The following is a 17,765-nucleotide window of genomic DNA, read 5'->3' as shown; positions in this document are numbered from 1 at the left end:
GGAAATAAACAGCTAAACAAAAAATTGAAAAAAAGAAACACTGCAAATACCCTGTTTCTATTTCTCTGCTCTGATTAATGTCCACTTGCAGTCTAAAATAACTTCCCTTACTGTAGATGATGTCTACAGTTGTAGATTGTTTTTTGAGGGGTATAGATCACTACATTAATTAAGGAAGTATAGATTTGGGGAAAACACATGTGTATATTCTGGATTAGTGATGTCCCAAACTGTTCGCCGGTGAATAGTTCTGGTGAACATCGCTTGTTCACGTTCGCCACGGACGGCGAACTCATGTGCTGTTCGGTCCGCCCCCTATTCATCATCATTGAGTAAACTTTGACCCTGCCTGTACCTCACAGTCAGCAGACACATTCCAGCCAATCAGCAGAAGACCCTCCCTCCCAGACCCTCCCACTTCCTGGACAGCATCCATTTTACATTCATTGTGAAGCTGCATTCTTAGTGAGAGTAGGGACAGTGTAGCTGCTGCTGATTTGATAGGGAAATTGATAGCTAGGCTAGTGTATTCAGTGTCCACCTCAGTCCTGAAGGACTCATCTGATCTCTGCTGTAAGGACAGCACCCCAAAAGCCCTTTTTAGGGCTAGAACATCAGTCTGCTTTTTTTTTTCTGTGTAATGTAATTGCAGTTGCCTGCCTGCCAGCCTGTGTGTCAGGCTCACAGCATATACTGTGCCCACTTTCCCAGTGCCACCACTCACTGGTGTCACAATAGCTTGCATTTAAAAAAACAAAAAAAACTTTTTTGACTGTAATATAATAGCAGTCAGTTTCCTTCACTAGTGTGCGTTTCAGGGCCTGCCCAGTGCCACCACTCACTCACTGGTGTCACAATAGCATGCATTTAACAAAAATAAACTTTTTGGACTGTAATATAATAGCAGTCAGTTTCCTTCACGAGTGTGCGTTTCAGGGCCTGCCAGGGCACAGTGTCACACCAGTGCAACTCATATCTGGTGTAACAGTAGTGTACATTTTTAAAAAATAAATAAAATTTTGACTGTAATAGATTGAATAGCAGTTAGTTGTCTGCCAGCGTGTGTGTCAGGCTCATAGCGTATACTGTGCCCACTTGCCCAGTTCCACCACTCACATCTGGTGTCCCAATAGCTTGCATTTAAAAAAAACTAAACTTTTTTGACTGTAATATAATAGCAGTCAGTTGCATTCACTAGTGTGTGTTTCAGGGCCTGCCCAGTGCCACCACTCACTCACTGGTGTCACAATAGCTTGCATTTAACAAAAATAAACTTTTTGGACTGTAATATAATAGCAGTCAGTTTCCTTCACGAGTGTGCGTTTCAGGGCCTGCCAGGACACAGTGTCACACCAGTGCAACTCATATCTGGTGTAACAGTAGTGTACATTTAAAAAAAATAATAAAATGTTGACTGTAATAGATTGAATAGCAGTTAGTTGTCTGCCAGCGGGTGTGTCAAGCTCACAGCGTGTACTGTGCCCACTTGCCCAGTGTCACCACTCACTCACTAGTGTCCCAATAGCTTGCATTTAACAAAAATAAACTTTTTGGACTGTAATATAATAGCAGTCAGTTTCCTTCACGAGTGTGCGTTTCAGGGCCTGCCAGGGCACAGTGTCACACCAGTGCCACTCATATCTGTTGTCACAGTAGCTTGCACGCATAGTACCACTAATCGAAAATAAATGACAGGCAGAGGCAGGCCACCCCATAGGGGCCGTCGTGGCCGTGGAGCTGTGATTCCCTTTGGCCCTAGAATAATGCCCAGTGTTCAGAGGCAACGTACCCTGAACTTGAAAAGTTCTGAGGACATAGTTGACTGGCTAACACAGGACACCCAATCTTCTACAGCTTCCGCTCGGAACCTCAACGCACCATCCTCCTCCAGCTTACCTTCAGGCACCTCTCAAGTTACCACTCGCCCGTCTGCCGCCACCACCAACACTAGCACCACAGCCGATTCACTTGGTATGTCAGAGGAGTTCTTTACACATCAGTTGGAAGAAATGAGTGATGCGCAACCATTATTGCCAGAGGATGTAGATAACAGGGATATGTCTCAGTCAGGCAGCATTACACACATACGGTGTGATGATGATGATGTTGTACCCACTGCTGCTTCCTTTGCTGAGTTGTCAGATACAAGTCAAGTGGTCGATGATGACGATGCGTCCGTGGATGTCACGTGGGTGCCCGCTAGAAGAGAAGAAGAACAGGAAGAAAGTTCAGATGGGGAGACAGAGAGGAGGAGGAGGAGACAAGTTGGAAGCAGGGGGAGGTCGTCGCAAGGAGCTAGTGGCACAGTCAGACAGCATGCATCGGCACCCGGGGTCAGCCCGACAGCACGCCAATCAACGCATGCTGTTGCCACCACCAGAATGCCGTCATTGCATAGCTCAGCAGTGTGGCATTTTTTTGTGTGTTTGCCTCTGACAACAGCAATGCCATTTGCAGCCTGTGCCAAAAAAAACTGAGTCGTGGGAAGTCCAACACCCACCTAGGTACAACTGCTTTGCGAAGGCACATGATCGCACATCACAAACGCCTATGGTATCAACACATGAGTACAAGCAGCACACAAACTCAAAGCCGCCATCCTACTCCTGGTCCAGCATCTTCAGCCACGTTAACCACTGCTGTCCTCCTTGCCCCCTCTCAACCATCCGCCCATCCGTCTCTCGCCTTGAGCAGTTCCTGCTCATCTGCCCACAGTCAGGTGTCTGTCAAGGACATATTTGAGTGTAAGAAGCCAATGTCACAAAGTCACCCCCTTGCCCAGCGTCTGACAGCTGGCTTGACTGAACTCTTAGCCTGCCAGCTTTTACTATACAAGCTGGTGGAGTCTGAGGCGTTCAAAAAATTTGTAGCTATTGGGACACCGCAGTGGAAGGTACCCGGCCAAAATTTCTTTGCACAAAAGGCAATCCCCAACCTGTACTCGATTGTGCAAAAGGAAGTAATGGCATGTCTGCCACACAGTGTTGGGGCAAGGGTCCATCTGACCACTGATACCTGGTCTGCAAAGCATGGTCAGGGCAGGTATATCACCTACACTGCGCATTGGGTAAACCTGCTGACGGCTGCCAAGCATGGAATGCGTGGCTCTGCAGAGGAGTTGGTGACACCGCCATGACTTGCAGGCAGGCCTGCTGCCACCTCCTCTACTCCTCCTACTCCATCCTCTTCCATAACCTCCTCGGCTTAGTCCTCTTCTGTTGCTGCGTCTTGCTCCACATCAACGGCACCTCCCCAGCTCCCCAGGTACTGTTCCACATCCCGGATACGGCAGTGTCACGCCGTTTTGGGGTTGACTTGCCTGAAAGCAGAGAGTCACACCGGACCAGCACTCCTGTCCACCCTGAACGCACAGGTGGATCAGTGGCTGACTCCGCACCAACTGGAGATCGGCAAAGTGGTTTGTGACAACGGAAGAAATTTGTTGGCGGCATTGCATTTGGGCAAGTTGACACATGTACCGTGCATGGCACATGTGTGTAATCTGATCGTACAATGCTTTGTGCATAAGTACCCAGGCTTACAGGACATCCTTAAGCAGGCCAGGAAGGTGTGTGGCCATTTCAGGCGTTCCTACACGGCCATGGCGCACTTTTCCGATATCCAGCGGCGAAACAACATGCTAGTGAGGCGCTTGATTTGCGACAGCCCGACACGTTGGAATTCAACACTCCTAATGTTCGACCGCCTGCTCCAACAAGAAAAAGACGTTAACGAGTATTTGTATGACCGGGGTGCTAGGACAGCCTCTGCGGAGCTGGGAATTTTTTTGCCACGTTACTGGACGCTCATGCACAATGCCTGTAGGCTCATGCGTCCTTTTGAGGAGGTGACAAACCTAGTCAGTCGCACCGAAGGCACCATCAGCGACATCATACCATTTGTTTTCTTCCTGGAGTGTTCCCTGCAAAGAGTGCTGGATCAGGCCGTAGATGAGCGTGAAGAGGAAGAGTTGTGGTCACAATCACCACCAGAAACAGCCTTATCAGCATCGCTTGCTGGACCTGCGGGAACGCTGGAAGAGGATTGTGAGGAAGAGGAGTCAGAGGAGGAATGTGGCTTTGAGGAGGAGGAGGAAGACGAACCACAACAGGCATCCCAGGGTGGTCGTTGTCACCTATCTGGTACCTGTGGTGTTGTACGTGGCTGGGGGAAAGAACATACCTTCAGAGAGATCACTGAGGACGAGGAACAGGACATGAGTAGCTCGGCATCCAACCTTGTGCAAATGGGGTCTTTCATGCTGTCGTGCCTGTTGAGGGACCCTCGTATAAAAAGGCTGAAGGAGAACGACCTGTACTGGGTGTCCACGCTACTAGACCCCCGGTATAAGCAGAAAGTGCCTGAAATGTTACCGAATTACGGCAAGTCGGAAAGGATGCAGCAGTTCCAAAATCAATTAAAAAGTATGCTTTACACAGCGTATAAGGGTGATGTCACAGCACAATGGGAATCTAATAGGGGAAGAGGTGAAAGTAATCCTCCTCCTCCCACGACCACGCCAGCAAGGACTGGACGCTTTACAGACGTGTTGTTGATGGAGGACATGCGGAGCTTTTTAAGTCCTACACATCGCCACAGCCCTTCGGGGTCCACCCTCAGAGAACGACTCGACCGACAGGTAGCAGACTACCTCATCTTAACTGCAGATATCGACACTCTGAGGAGCGATGAACCCCTTGACTACTGGGTGTGCAGGCTTGACCTGTGGCCTGAGCTATCACAATTTGCGATAAAACTTCTGGCCTGCCCCGCTTCAAGTGTCCTGTCAGAAAGGACCTTCAGTGCAGCAGGAGGTATTGTCACTGAGAAGAGAAGTCGCCTAGGTCAGAAAAGTCTAGATTACCTCACCTTTATTAAGGTGAATGAGGGATGGATCCCGAAGGGACTGACAGTGGGCAATGCATTCGACTAAAAAAGTCCTGATGAGGGGGACTACTTAACACACTACTCCTATCTGGTGGCATTTTAGATTGCACATGCAGTGCCCCAAATTTGAAGTAGGAGGACCGACCAAGCATCTTTTTCCATCTCCCGCTTCCTAAAATCGATGCCTTATATACACGTCCCCTGATAGGGGACGTAACAGGGATTAAACTGATAAGAATAGTACTACTTAACAAACTACTCCTTTCTGGTGGCACATTAGATTGCACGAGCAGTGCCCCAAATTTGAAGTAGGAGGACCGACCAAGCATCTTTTTCCATCTCCCGCTTCCTAAAATCGATGCCTTATATACACGTCCCCTGATAGGGGACGTAACAGGGATTAAACTGATAAGAATAGTACTACTTAACACACTACTCCTTTCTGGTGGCACATTAGATTGCACGAGCAGTGCCCCAAATTTGAAGTAGGAGGACCGACCAAGCATCTTTTTCCATCTCCCGCTTCCTAAAATCGATGCCTTATATACACGTCCCCTGATAGGGGACGTAACAGGGATTAAACTGATAAGAATAGTACTACTTAACACACCACTCCTATCTGGTGGCACATTAGATTGCACGCGCAGTGCCCCAAATTTGAAGTAGGAGGACCGGCCAAGCATCTTTTTCCATCTCCCGCTTCCTGGGTGGAGGAAGAGAGACCTTTAATGACATTAGTTAGGAGAAGGAACGGGACATGGCTAGCTTGGTATCCAACCTTGTGCAAATGGGGAGTTTGCGGTTGTGCAAATGGACTGTTTGCGGTTCTTTGCAGTGCGTTAAACGGGGAGTTTGGTCTGTCACTGTGAAGCGGGCGTAACCCTTACACTACCTGATCGATACAACATCATACCTGATGTTTTAAAGCACGTTATTCCAAACAATTTAGGAATGTTAGGTGATTTATGCCCTTTATGGATTAAAACCAGACTCTGCATCAGCTATGCAATTTTCCATGGAAGGTTTACCATGGATCCCCCTCCGGCATGCCACAGTCCAGGTGTTAGTCCCCTTGAAACAACTTTTCCATCACTATTGTGGCCAGAAAGAGTCCCTGTGGGTTTTAAAATTTGCCTGCCATTGAAGTCTATGGCGGTTCGGCCGGTTCGCCCGTTCGCGAACATTTGCGGAAAATTGTATGTTCGCGACATCACTATTCTAGATATATATTATCCTTGATAAGTAACATACATTTTGTTTTCAAACTACTATATTTAAAAGGAAACCATCCCTTCATGTGCTTTTTAATCATATGTTACATATCACAATATTTATTTAGGTGTGAAAAATATAAAAATTTTAAAATCCTCGCCTCTTTATTCTGCAACTGATTGACTTAATCTTAGCTCCCTGTTTGTCATTGTTATAAGCTTTGTCCTTTGTATCCGACTGTCTACTTGATTTTCAAATTTCAGAAAAGTCAGTTGCCATTATACTAAAGTCAGCTAATTATTTAGCTTACTATACCTAAAAATAAATAAGTACACTTAATTAAAATGGTATATGAAAACATTCTTACATATTCATGAATTAATATTTTATTTTATTTTATAGCTATATCTTGTGGACATCCTGGAGTTCCTGCTAATGCTATACTTATTGGAGATAAATTTACATATGGCTCAAAAGTTCACTATACATGCACAGGAATGTATACTCTCATTGGAAATTCAACAAGAGTATGCCAAGAGGAAAATCGATGGAGTGCAACACCCCCTCACTGCACAGGTACTCTATATAGACCGATATCTATATATTTATATAGACATTTAGATTTCATACTGGAAACCCTATCCGTTATTTTAAAAGACAGCTTTTGAAAAACTTGTGCTGAATTGTGGGCTTTTACTATCTTCTAAAATGGAATAAGCCATATTCTATTTTCTTTTCTACAAACAAATATGTAGGATTTTTCAATATTTTTTTTTTTCATCTCTGGTTTAAATGTGACAGATATTTAGTTTATATGTATTGAATTCCAGCTGTAAATGTCTGTGCTGCATAGCTCCATATTTCTGAAAAACCTTTAAAGAAAAACGTAAATTATTCACTGAATTGAGAATTCAATGTGAATTCAACTGAACTTAAAATGTAATGCCTGCCACAACGTTAATGTACCCCATATTTGGCAGGTCCCACTCTAACAACCTATTGTCCACTCCTATGATATATAGGAAGGTGCACTCACAGGACTTTGTAAATAAATCTTAGAGTTTTATTATGCAATTATGCACCAGGAAATGTGTTGACATTTCAGTCCTCTATGGGACTCTTCCAAGGCCCTGCACATGCCTGTCAGAAGTACCTGCCAAGAAGCAATCTCCAGCCTCGGGTAAATTATGATCATAAAGAAAAACTCTCACTGGACTTTTCAGACAAATTTTAAATATTTATTGTGAGTATAGTCACATTATATCAATGTTTCAGTCTATAAAATACTTTCATCAGGATAACTGTTACTAACTACAAACAGTCTTAAATACCCCAGATTCAAAAATTGTTACCAGTTCCATCCAATAAGCCCAAAGCAATCACCCAGGAGCATGTTTTTTTCTACTAATGATGGATGAGTATGTTCGGGTATGTCGTTCATTTATGTGTGTATGCATTAGATTTGGATTCAATCAGTTTCGTTGCTTAACATTTTACAACTGTTTTATTATTTATGAGTGTTAATAATTTTCAAGCAATTTGAAAAAAAAAAAAAAAACCATTTTTTTCAGGAAACAATCCAGGCATTTGTGATGATCCAGGGATACCAGCACATGGCTCCAGACTTGGAAGTGATTTTAAGTTAAAAAGCTTGCTTCGATTTTCATGTGAAGTTGGATACATGCTGAAGGGCTCTGTTGAAAGAACATGTTTACTAAATGGTTCATGGTCTGGAATACAACCATCATGTGAAGGTATATATTTGATCTGCAATAACTAAATGGGAGATTGCATAAATGATATTCTAAACTCTTCATTAAAAATCTAAAACATAGGATAATTTGGGGATTTTTAAGTTTAACTGTGATTCATGGGGGGTGTAAAGCAGATCTGCAAAACGTAATTCTCCTGCTCAACTAATCACAATTAAACATTTATTTTACTAAATTATGAACTGTGAAATGGTGATTTAGGAATTACAAAATAATTAGCACAATTCTACCTAAAATAGTCAGGCTGTAACTAAAGCTCTGTTTTGTAACTTTATTTTACAGTGTCATTTTCACAGTTCACTGTTTGATGAATTAGACATTGTGTACTAAACCCTGTTATTTTTTTTAGAAAAAAATTAGAGAAAATGTATTGATACTTACCGTAATTTTCTTTTCCTGGCTATTATTCATGGCAGCATTTAACATATGGGTTTAGCTCCTCCCTCTAACCCTCAGGACAGGAAACACAAACAATCAAACAATTAAGCCTACCTTCCCCTAGTATATAAGGTACCCCAGTATCCTCCACACCTCAGTCCAGTAACAAGACAAATAAACCAAGATAGGGTGGGAGACCAAATGCTGCCATGAATAATAGCCAGGAAAATAAAATTACGGTAAGTATCAATACATTTTCTCTATTCCTGGCTAATCATGGCAGCATTTAACATATGGGATTCCCAAAGCAATAACCACTCAGGGAGGGTAAGTCATGCTACAAAAATTGTTTAATATCCACTTAAGGCTTAAAAGAGTTCAAGACCGACAGGCCAAACTCTGAATCTAAATGAGAAGAGACATCCACTCTGTAGTGACGTACAAAGGTCCTCAACGATGACCAATTGGCAGCTTTACAGATGCTCTCTGCAGGAACTCCTGACTCTGCAGCCCATGACGTAGCAATGGACCTTGTGGAATGTGCCTTGACGTCCTTGGGAACTGGAACCTGTTTCGCTCTGTAAGCTCTAGAAATAGCCTGAACCGTCCAGGAACGAAGGGTAGCTACAGAGGCTGCTTCACCTTTACGAGAACCCCAAGTATCACAAACAATTGGGGAGACTTCCTCCAATTAGCTGAGCGACCAATATATGTGGAAAGACATCTCCTCAGGTCTAGCTTATGGCATCTTTCTTCTTCAGGAGAAGATGGCTCCTGAAAATACCCCGGCAGGACAATCTCTTGATTCAGGTGGAAGGATGTAACAACCTTAGGAAGGAACTCAGGTCTAGGCCGTAGCACAACTCTATCATCGAAGAAGGTAGTGAACGGTTCCTCAGATGGCAGCGCTCTAATATCTGACATTCTCCTCGCAGATACCAAGGCCAGCAACAACAGGGTCTTCAGAGAAAGGACCTGCATAGGGACCTCATCAATAGGTTCAAAGGGATGTTCCGTCAAGGCCTGCAGAACCAGAGGCAGATTCCAAGGAGCCGAGAATCCCTTGATAGGAGGTCTAATCCTAATGACTGCTTTGAAGAATCGAATCACCATAGGATTTAATGCCCAACGAACACCAGAAAGAGCTGAAAGAGCCGAGCAGTGCACTTTAAGCATGTTAAGTTGAAGGCCTCTCTCCAGGCCTGCTTGTAGGAAACCCAAAACTTGAGATACGGAAGGGGAACTTAAATCTTGAACCGTGGAATTATCCCATCGTGCAAAGGCTTCCCATACTTTATGGTACGTAAAAGAAGTAGAAGGATTCCTGGAACGTAACAGGGTTGAGATAACCTGGTCCGAAAGGCCATGTTCAACTAGAGACTTCCTCTCAATAGCCATGCATGGAGCCTGAATTTGTGAGGCTCCGGATGAAACACTGGTCCCTGAAACAGCAGGTCTTCTGAGACTGGAAGTTCCCAAGGCAGGTCCATTGATAACCTCTGTAACAGGGGAAACCAAGGGCAACGAGGCCAGAAGGGAAGGACCGCTATCACCTTGCAATGTTCCTTGGAGATCTTTCTCAGAACAGCGTGTATGAGGGGAATCGGAGGAAAGACATAAGCCAGATTGAACACCCAATTGATGGATAGAGCATCTTGAGCTATCACCTTTGGATGGTATCTCCTCGACACAAAGCATGGTACCTCCGCATTCCGAATGGTCGCCATGAGGTCCACTTGGGGAAGACCCCACTTCTGGACCAACTGGGTAAAGATCCTCCTGGAAAGTTGCCATTCTGAAGCTTCTATCAGGTGTCTGCTGAGGAAATCCGCTAATACATTCTCCTTCCCTGGAAGATAGGTGGCACACAGGCCCTCCACATGATTCTGAGCCCAGGTCATAATGGGAACGATTTCTCTCATCAGGGCTACACTCCTTGTTCCGCCTTGATGGTTTATGTAGGCAGCAGCTGCTTTGTTGTCCACTCTCAACTTGACCCAGCAATGCCTGATGACATGTTGAAAATGAAGAAGGGCCAGGAAAGTAGCTCTTAGTTCTCTGATGTTGGAAGGTAAGCATTGAGTTTTCGGAGGCCATTTTGCTTGAAAAAATCGATTGCCTAAATGCGCCCCCAACCTGTCAGACTGGCATCCGTCGTAATGACCACCCAATCTATTTCCCGCAAGGGGAACCTTCGGGAGATATTTTCCCACGACATCCACCAAATGACCTTCTGTTTCAGAACCAAAGGAATGCGAATCAGCATCTCCCAATCTCTTGAGCTGGTCCTGAAATTTTCCAGAAAAAATTGCTGAAGAGGGCGAAGGTTCCACTGAGCCCACCTGACAAGCTCTATGGTGGAGGAAAGAGTCCCCAGGAGCCTCATAAACTCTCTTGCCGTGGCTGACGTCTTCAGTCTGAAGTCCCTTATCCGATCTTGCAGCACGATCTTTCTGTCGTGTGCGAGGGATACAATCGCTGTGTCTGTATTGAAATTTGCCCCCAGGAATATCAGTTCTCTTGAAGGATGCAAGTGACTCTTCTCGTAATTGATTAGCCATCCGAAATGAGAGAGAGTGTCGAGGACTAGTCGTCTGTGTTGAAATATTAATCCTCGGTCCGGGGCCACTACCAGGATGTCGTCCAGGTAGTGGAACACCGCTACACCTTCTTTTCTGAGCAAGGCAATGATGGTGACCAGAACCTTCGAGAAGGTCCTTGGGGCCGTACTTATACCAAATGTAAGGGCCTGAAATTGAAAGTGTTCTTTCCGGACACAAAATCTGAGAAACCTTTGATGGGCGATCGTGATTTGGACATGAAAATAGGCATCCCTGAGATCTATAGATATCATCCAATCTTGGTGATGAACAACAGGAATGATGGAGCGAATGGATTCCATGCGAAATTTCCTGACTCTTAGATAAAGGTTGAGCTGGTGGAGGTCTAGAATAGGTCTCCATTTTCCTTCCGGCTTCTTGACCAAAAACAGGGGAGAATAATAACCCTGGAATCTTTCTCTTATGGGTACAGGCACGATGGCTTTTTCCATAAGCAGATTGTAGACATAAAGATTCAGAATCTCTCTTTTTTGGATGTTGTGCGAATAAACCTTGGTGGAGGCGATATTCTTCGAATTCCAAATGATAACCTCCGCTGATAATGGCTCTCACCCAAGCATCTGGAATGATTTCCCAGGCCCTCTGAAAGAATGAAAGACGTGCTCCCACTCGAGGAGCCTGGAGTAAGCCACCTTCAGAACTGCTTGTTGGGGTGAAAGGAAGAAGTCTGCGTCTTGCCCCTAGAGGATTTTACATTCTGCCCGCTCTTCCAATTGGAATGCCTCGAGAATTCTCTGCCCGGTCTGTAGGTCTTACTTTCCCTAAAGTAGCCTTGATCCCTAAAAGGTCTGCGGTCCAAATGAGGTCTCTTAGGACGTCTATCTTGTGGCAGCATAACCTGTTTAACCTCGGCCGCTTTTTTAATAGCTTCATCCAGGGTTTTCCAAAAAGCACGTCCCCCATAAAGGGAAGTGAGAATAAATTATTCTTAGAGGAAAGGTCTGCCCCCCAGGACCTCAGCCAGAGCGCCCTTCTAGCGGTGACTGAATGAGCCATAACCTTAGAAAGAATTCTAATGAGGTCAGTGGAGGATTCCAAAAGCCAGTCACTGGCGAGTTTGATATCTCTTAAGGATTCAGCCATCTGACGTCTACTAACACCTTTATCGATGTCATCCTCCAAGTCAAGCAACCAGGAACGCATGGCTCTAGACAAAGCAGAAATGGATACAGCCGGATGGCAACCTAAACCTGCTGTCATAAATGCTTTAGATAAATCAGCGTCAATCCTTTTATCCATGGGCTCCTTAAGGGAAGCATTGCTATCAATCGGAAGCGTAGATCTTTTAGCAACCTTAATGATAGGAGCATCAACTTTAGGGAACGTAGTCCACATTCTGGAATCCTCCTCTTTGATCGGATATAACTTCGAAAGCCTTCCTTGACTAGTAATCCTCTTGCTGGGAATTTTCCACTCGTTCTTCATCAGTTCTTTAATAGAGCTGTGAACTGGGAAGGAAGGTCTTTTCTTATGCAAATCACCAAAGTGTCTGTCAGAAGCTGAACATTCTTTGGCCTCTTCCGGCAAATCCAATGTTCTTCTAACAGCCATAATCAAATGCTCCATAGTTTTGGAGTCCAAGGAGCAAGGTTGTTCCATATACTCCTCTTCACTGGAAGAGATTTGCTCTAAATCCAGGTAAGCTGAAGGCTGTCTGTATTCATCTTCAGACTGATCTGAATCAATGCCGAAGGTCTCACCTCTTGATCTCTTATTCTTGTGAGATTCAGCAATTCCCTCCACCACCGCTTGTTTAATCCAGTAAGCCATATCTTTGGCTGAGGAGGTAGAGGCTTGCGGTGACTTCTGGTGATCAGATTCTCCTGCGACCATGGCTAAGCATCTTCTGCAGAGCCTGCAGTTATCCATAGGCCTTGCTCCACATCCAGGGCAGGCTGCCGGTTTCTCCCTTCTCCTCGATGGGGATCTGGGACAGGACCGGTCACGAGGGCTGTAAGACACAGCAGGCATAAGACTGTACCCTCTATGCACTCTTTTTAGTAACGTGAAGAAAATAAAAAATAAAAATGTTGCTCACCTATGACCTATTGCAGATCTCGTTGATTTTGCAGAAGGGGATGATGGATCCATACTGACTGTAGGGCTAAGAACATTAATAAAAAAAAAAAATGTATTCTCAGCCCAATATTATGAAGCTTTGTAAAAAAAAAGTAATTCACTTACCTGCAGAGCTTTAATAACAGCCTACTAGAGCACTGTATCTTTGAAGGGAACGAAAATGAGCGTTTTTTAGTCTAAATACCGCCATTTCAAATTTCCCTTTAAAGGATCGCACATGCGCACTTGGTCGCGAGATCGCGAAAACCGCCATTTTGGATATAGGCAAAATTCACTCTGAGTCCGGTCGGACGCATTGCGCATGCGCGAGCGTCTTACCTTCATGCTGATCGTCTGATCGAGGTCTGCATCACACACAGGACGCCAGAGGATTCCCACAGCCTGTGGAACTAACCACCCAGGCTCCCAGGGGTTCCCAACTCCGTGGAGAATGGGCTACATTTGCCTGGGCTTCCTGAGGAGGGAGGCTGACCTCCACAGGGACAAGACCATATCAAACATGGTCAGGTGAGCAAAAAAAAAATATCCAGACAAAACTGAAAAAAATAAATAAATAAACTGTCCTAGGGCTAGGAGGACAGGAAAAGACTGAGGTGTGGAGGATACTGGGGTAACTTATATACTAGGGGAAGGTAGGCTTAATTGTTTGATTGTTTGTGTTTCCTGTCCTGAGGGTTAGAGGGAGGAGCTAAACTCATATGTTAAATGCTGCCATGATTAGCCAGGAAAAATAAATAACTACACAGCTTTCTTCAGAATGTCATAAATATTTAAATAAAGCTTGCATTTTAATTGTCAATCATATATTATTTTATGCACTACATTTGTGCAACAATATTTTTAAAAATCTTATTTTGTTGTGATGTATTGATACACACAGATGTATAAAAATAACATCCCAAATCAGCATCATTCTTTTCATATTGTTAACGTACAATGCTATGAATTAGATAATAGTATTTTCTGAAATTACAGAACATTTCCCAAACTAAAGTTCTTCCAAAGGAGTCATTTTCTTATTTAAAGTTCACATATCATAGAAAAAGATGTAAATAATGCATTGAACCCCTAGTGAGTCACTTCTCATAAGGGCATACAATTATAGTCTCAAGCCAAGTACAGAAATAGTCCAAGCGCTCTCTCTGACATCCAGCTCAACATACACTTTGACTGGCAGTTTGGTTTAATTATCATTAATTGTGCCTGGAGCTTCCCCCAGAATTTGGGATATTATTTTAATTATAGAGTACTTGTAGAAAATGTTTCATTTTATTTCAGTTTTATTGAGAATCTCATTAATGTTTGGTAACCTTATTATAAATAATGCAGCACTATTTGTCTTTGGCATTTACTGTAGATTAGGAAAGACTAAGGAGAACACAATTCCTAATCTGTTTATGCATGTATACTCTCAATATATTTGACATAATCTACAGTATCAAAAGATGTGTACATGTATATTATACAAGTCCTTCCTTCCTTCCTTCCTCATACTTTAATACTCTCTCTACACACATGCACACACGCACGCACGCGCACACACACACACACACATTGATTGGTAGGTGAATTGAATAACATTGATTATATAATTACAATGGCACCTGTCAAGGGGTGGATATATTAGGCAGCCAGTTTTTGAATTCCCTGTGCCAAATTCACAAAGAAATGGGTAAGCATAACTTTGACAAATAATGATGGCAAGATTCCCCACCTCGCAACTTGCATGACTTAAAGGATCTACTACTAATGTCTGGGTGCCAGATACCACAGGACACTTTCAGGAGTCTATCAATGCCTAAGCGAGAGGGGCCCAAAATAAAACTAAGCAGGTGGTTTTAATTTTGTGGCTTATCAGTATATATATATATATGAAAATGTTATCATACTTAGCAGGATTTTCTTTTCCCGGTCATAGGCTAAGGCTGCACAACAATTGGTAGCTCCTCCCATCTCCCATAAACCTAATTAAAATTAAAAGTATAAGCATCCCCCCTATCCCTTCTTCACTCAGTGAAAAGCAATATCCCAAGGGTGGGATCCCAAGGCCTATAACCAATAAAAGAAAATGACACAAAATATGTTTACATTTTCCTCTTTTCCACCACAACATGGCACAATATGGCACGACAACAATTGGTAATACCCAAGCAATGACCAAGGGAGTGCAAGAAAAGGGCAACACCAAATTATACGCCCAAAAATGCGTATTAGAAACCAAAAACATATACATTTACAAATTGTTATTAGTTACAGGCAGAACTAACTATGCAACCTCGCTCTACACCTCCATGTTTGATGGATTTCGATGGCTAGGCCATCCAAAAGCATAAAACACCCCCAAAGCATAATGTTTCCACCTCCATGTTTGATGGATTTTGATGGCTAGGCCACTCCAGGACCTTAATGTGCTTCTTCTTGAGCCACTCCTTTGTTGCCTTGGCTGTGTGTTTTGGGTCATTGTCATGCTGGAATACCCATCCACGACTCATTACCCAATACCCTGGCATTCTTTGGTTTGGTTCTCACCCAAAATTTTACGGTACATAGCCCCCATCCATCGACCCTTTAATGCGGTGCAGTTGTCCTGTCCCCTTAGTAGAAAAACATTACGTGTCTGTTAGTCCACCCATTGTACAGCACTATGGAACTTGCTGGCTCTTTATAAATTCTAAAATAATAATAATATGCTTGCTAAACTAACAGTGGGAGATAGAGGTGGCATAACACATAGGTGAGTGTGAATACATGAGTAGTTAACTTCAGTGTATGGGGCATGGAGAGGCAAGCTGTGACGGACCGCCTTGCACCCCGACCAGGTACCTCCGTCAATCGCTGCTTCCCAGTACTTGCGAGTACCATCAGCACTGCACTGGAACACCATAACCACTGAACACCCTACAAACTGCCACAGCTTGGTTGGGATCTCGTCGTCCTTCATTCACCCTGGATCCAAGACCGGGATCCAGCTTCCAGTGGGCAGACCTCTCCTACTCCCAGAGAGTGTAGCAGGAAAAGCTAGTGATTATAATTCCTGGGGAGAATAGTTATATAGCAATCCCCAGGATAGATACAGCCATTTCCCCCACACATGAGATGAGACTCTATGTTGAGGGTAAGCAGGAACAGAATTTTAATGGAGGCACACTGGCCTTTTATGCAAGTTTCCCAATAAGGGTGACAACCAGGTGGACCTTGTTGGGCACAGGAACACAAAGTGAATAAACCAATAAAAACAGAGGCATACAGTGAGACACTCCCATACACAAACAATGTTTTCTATGCTTGGGAGATAATTGGGAGATAATTGAATCAGGAACTGTACTAATCTAACCCAATTATCTCCAAGCATATAAAAACATCCCCTGATAGCCCCGATCTGGGTTAACAACATATCCAAAAATCACCGAGATCGGTTCAGGAGTTTAGGAATTTTCTGGAAGTCTAATTTTTGACCCACTGTGCACAAGGTCCCATGCCCAAAACCGTTCCATAGAATTAGGGCTAACGGTCGATCTCTCTGTCTGGAGTACAAAAGTAAATACTTCAAATGAACAGAGCCTTTTAAAGTACATTGGAAAAGTTATATTGCAGGGCCCATAGTCCTGAGGCAAGAGGCTGGCCAGCAGACCCCTCCAAAAGCCAGTGACAATGTTACTTTCATCACACAAGGTCTAGGGCAAAAGATTATATTAAGGTGAAAGCAACCAGTTAGGACTAAAAAGAGAGAGCTTTGCCTCAGCATTTGTAGCGATTGCCCCTAACCAATTGGGCAGTGGGGGAAGAGGGGAGAGTCTCTCCACTCATCTCTTAGATACTGCCTGGGTGAAGTCGCCCCTGGGTCACATCTTTAAAATGATTTCCAGCTTACAAGCATAATAAAAAAAGTGGACAAGAATATGCAAAAAAAAATCACAAAAATACAAAGCAGGACTGCAAGTTGACTGAGAGTAATCAAGATACAGGTTTGGAATAGCATAATCTCCCATTTTAGTCAGGTTACTGTGGTCTGCAAGCCTTTGGTTCTTGGGATGAATGGAACAATGTAGGAGCAGGTGCTTATATCTCAGATTTTAAAGAGGTGCCTGTCTAATTAGGGATTGGATGAGCTACGCATTTTTGTGCTGGTCATGAAATAAATATATATATATATTATATATTATATATATATATAATATATATATATATATATTTATTTCATTATTTATTTTTTTATCTTATATTTATTTATTTCCAGCAAAAGTGCTATTTAATTGGATCATTGGGAATAAACTTAATGTTATGTATGATTTAATTAATGTGGCATTATTTCCCAGTGTTATTCTTAATGGACCACAGAGTATCATATGAATAATAAGTATGTTGAACTAATTTCTATGTCATTTAGAGTAATGAGAGTAATGACCTCCAAAAGTAATTGTGTGTTTTTATATGAGTAAGACGTGTGTGTGTGTGTGTGTGTGTGTATACACACAAAAGGTCTGTCCGGAAAGTATCCAGCCATGCAATATGAAACATAGAGACATTTGTTGAAGAATATACAAAAAAAACCTTATACATAGGACTATGATGCCTCAGTCCCCTTCAAAGTAGGCAATTTGGGATCTCACACAGTTCTCCCAGCATTTCTTCCACTGTTAAAAACACTCTGCAAAATCATTTGTTTGAATCACCACCAGCTGCCTCATCGTATTAACATGAATCTCATTGATGCTCTGAAATCTCCTTCCATTCTAAGGTGATTTTAGTTTTTGGGAAAAGCCAGAAGTCGCAGGGTGTCAAATCTTTTAACAGATTCTCAACCATTACACTTTTA

The 17,765-nt window shown here is 43.3% G+C and overlaps 1 protein-coding gene across 1 annotated transcript in view; it reads left to right on the top strand.

Moving 5' to 3' along the window:
- CSMD1 (CUB and Sushi multiple domains 1) overlaps positions 1-17,765 on the top strand; it is a 1,854,468-nt gene that overhangs the window by 1,766,833 nt on the left and 69,870 nt on the right. The window contains exons 56-57 of the mRNA XM_063441118.1: positions 6,502-6,675; positions 7,671-7,853. Coding sequence (XP_063297188.1) covers positions 6,502-6,675; positions 7,671-7,853 — 357 coding nt within the window. The remainder of the gene's footprint in view (positions 1-6,501; positions 6,676-7,670; positions 7,854-17,765) is intronic.

Source organism: Pelobates fuscus, chromosome 2, assembly GCF_036172605.1.
Source record: "Pelobates fuscus isolate aPelFus1 chromosome 2, aPelFus1.pri, whole genome shotgun sequence".
NCBI lineage: Eukaryota > Metazoa > Chordata > Amphibia > Anura > Pelobatidae > Pelobates > Pelobates fuscus.
The sequence above is the reverse complement of the archived record's forward strand: the minus strand, read 5'-3'. Positions and strand labels throughout refer to the sequence as shown.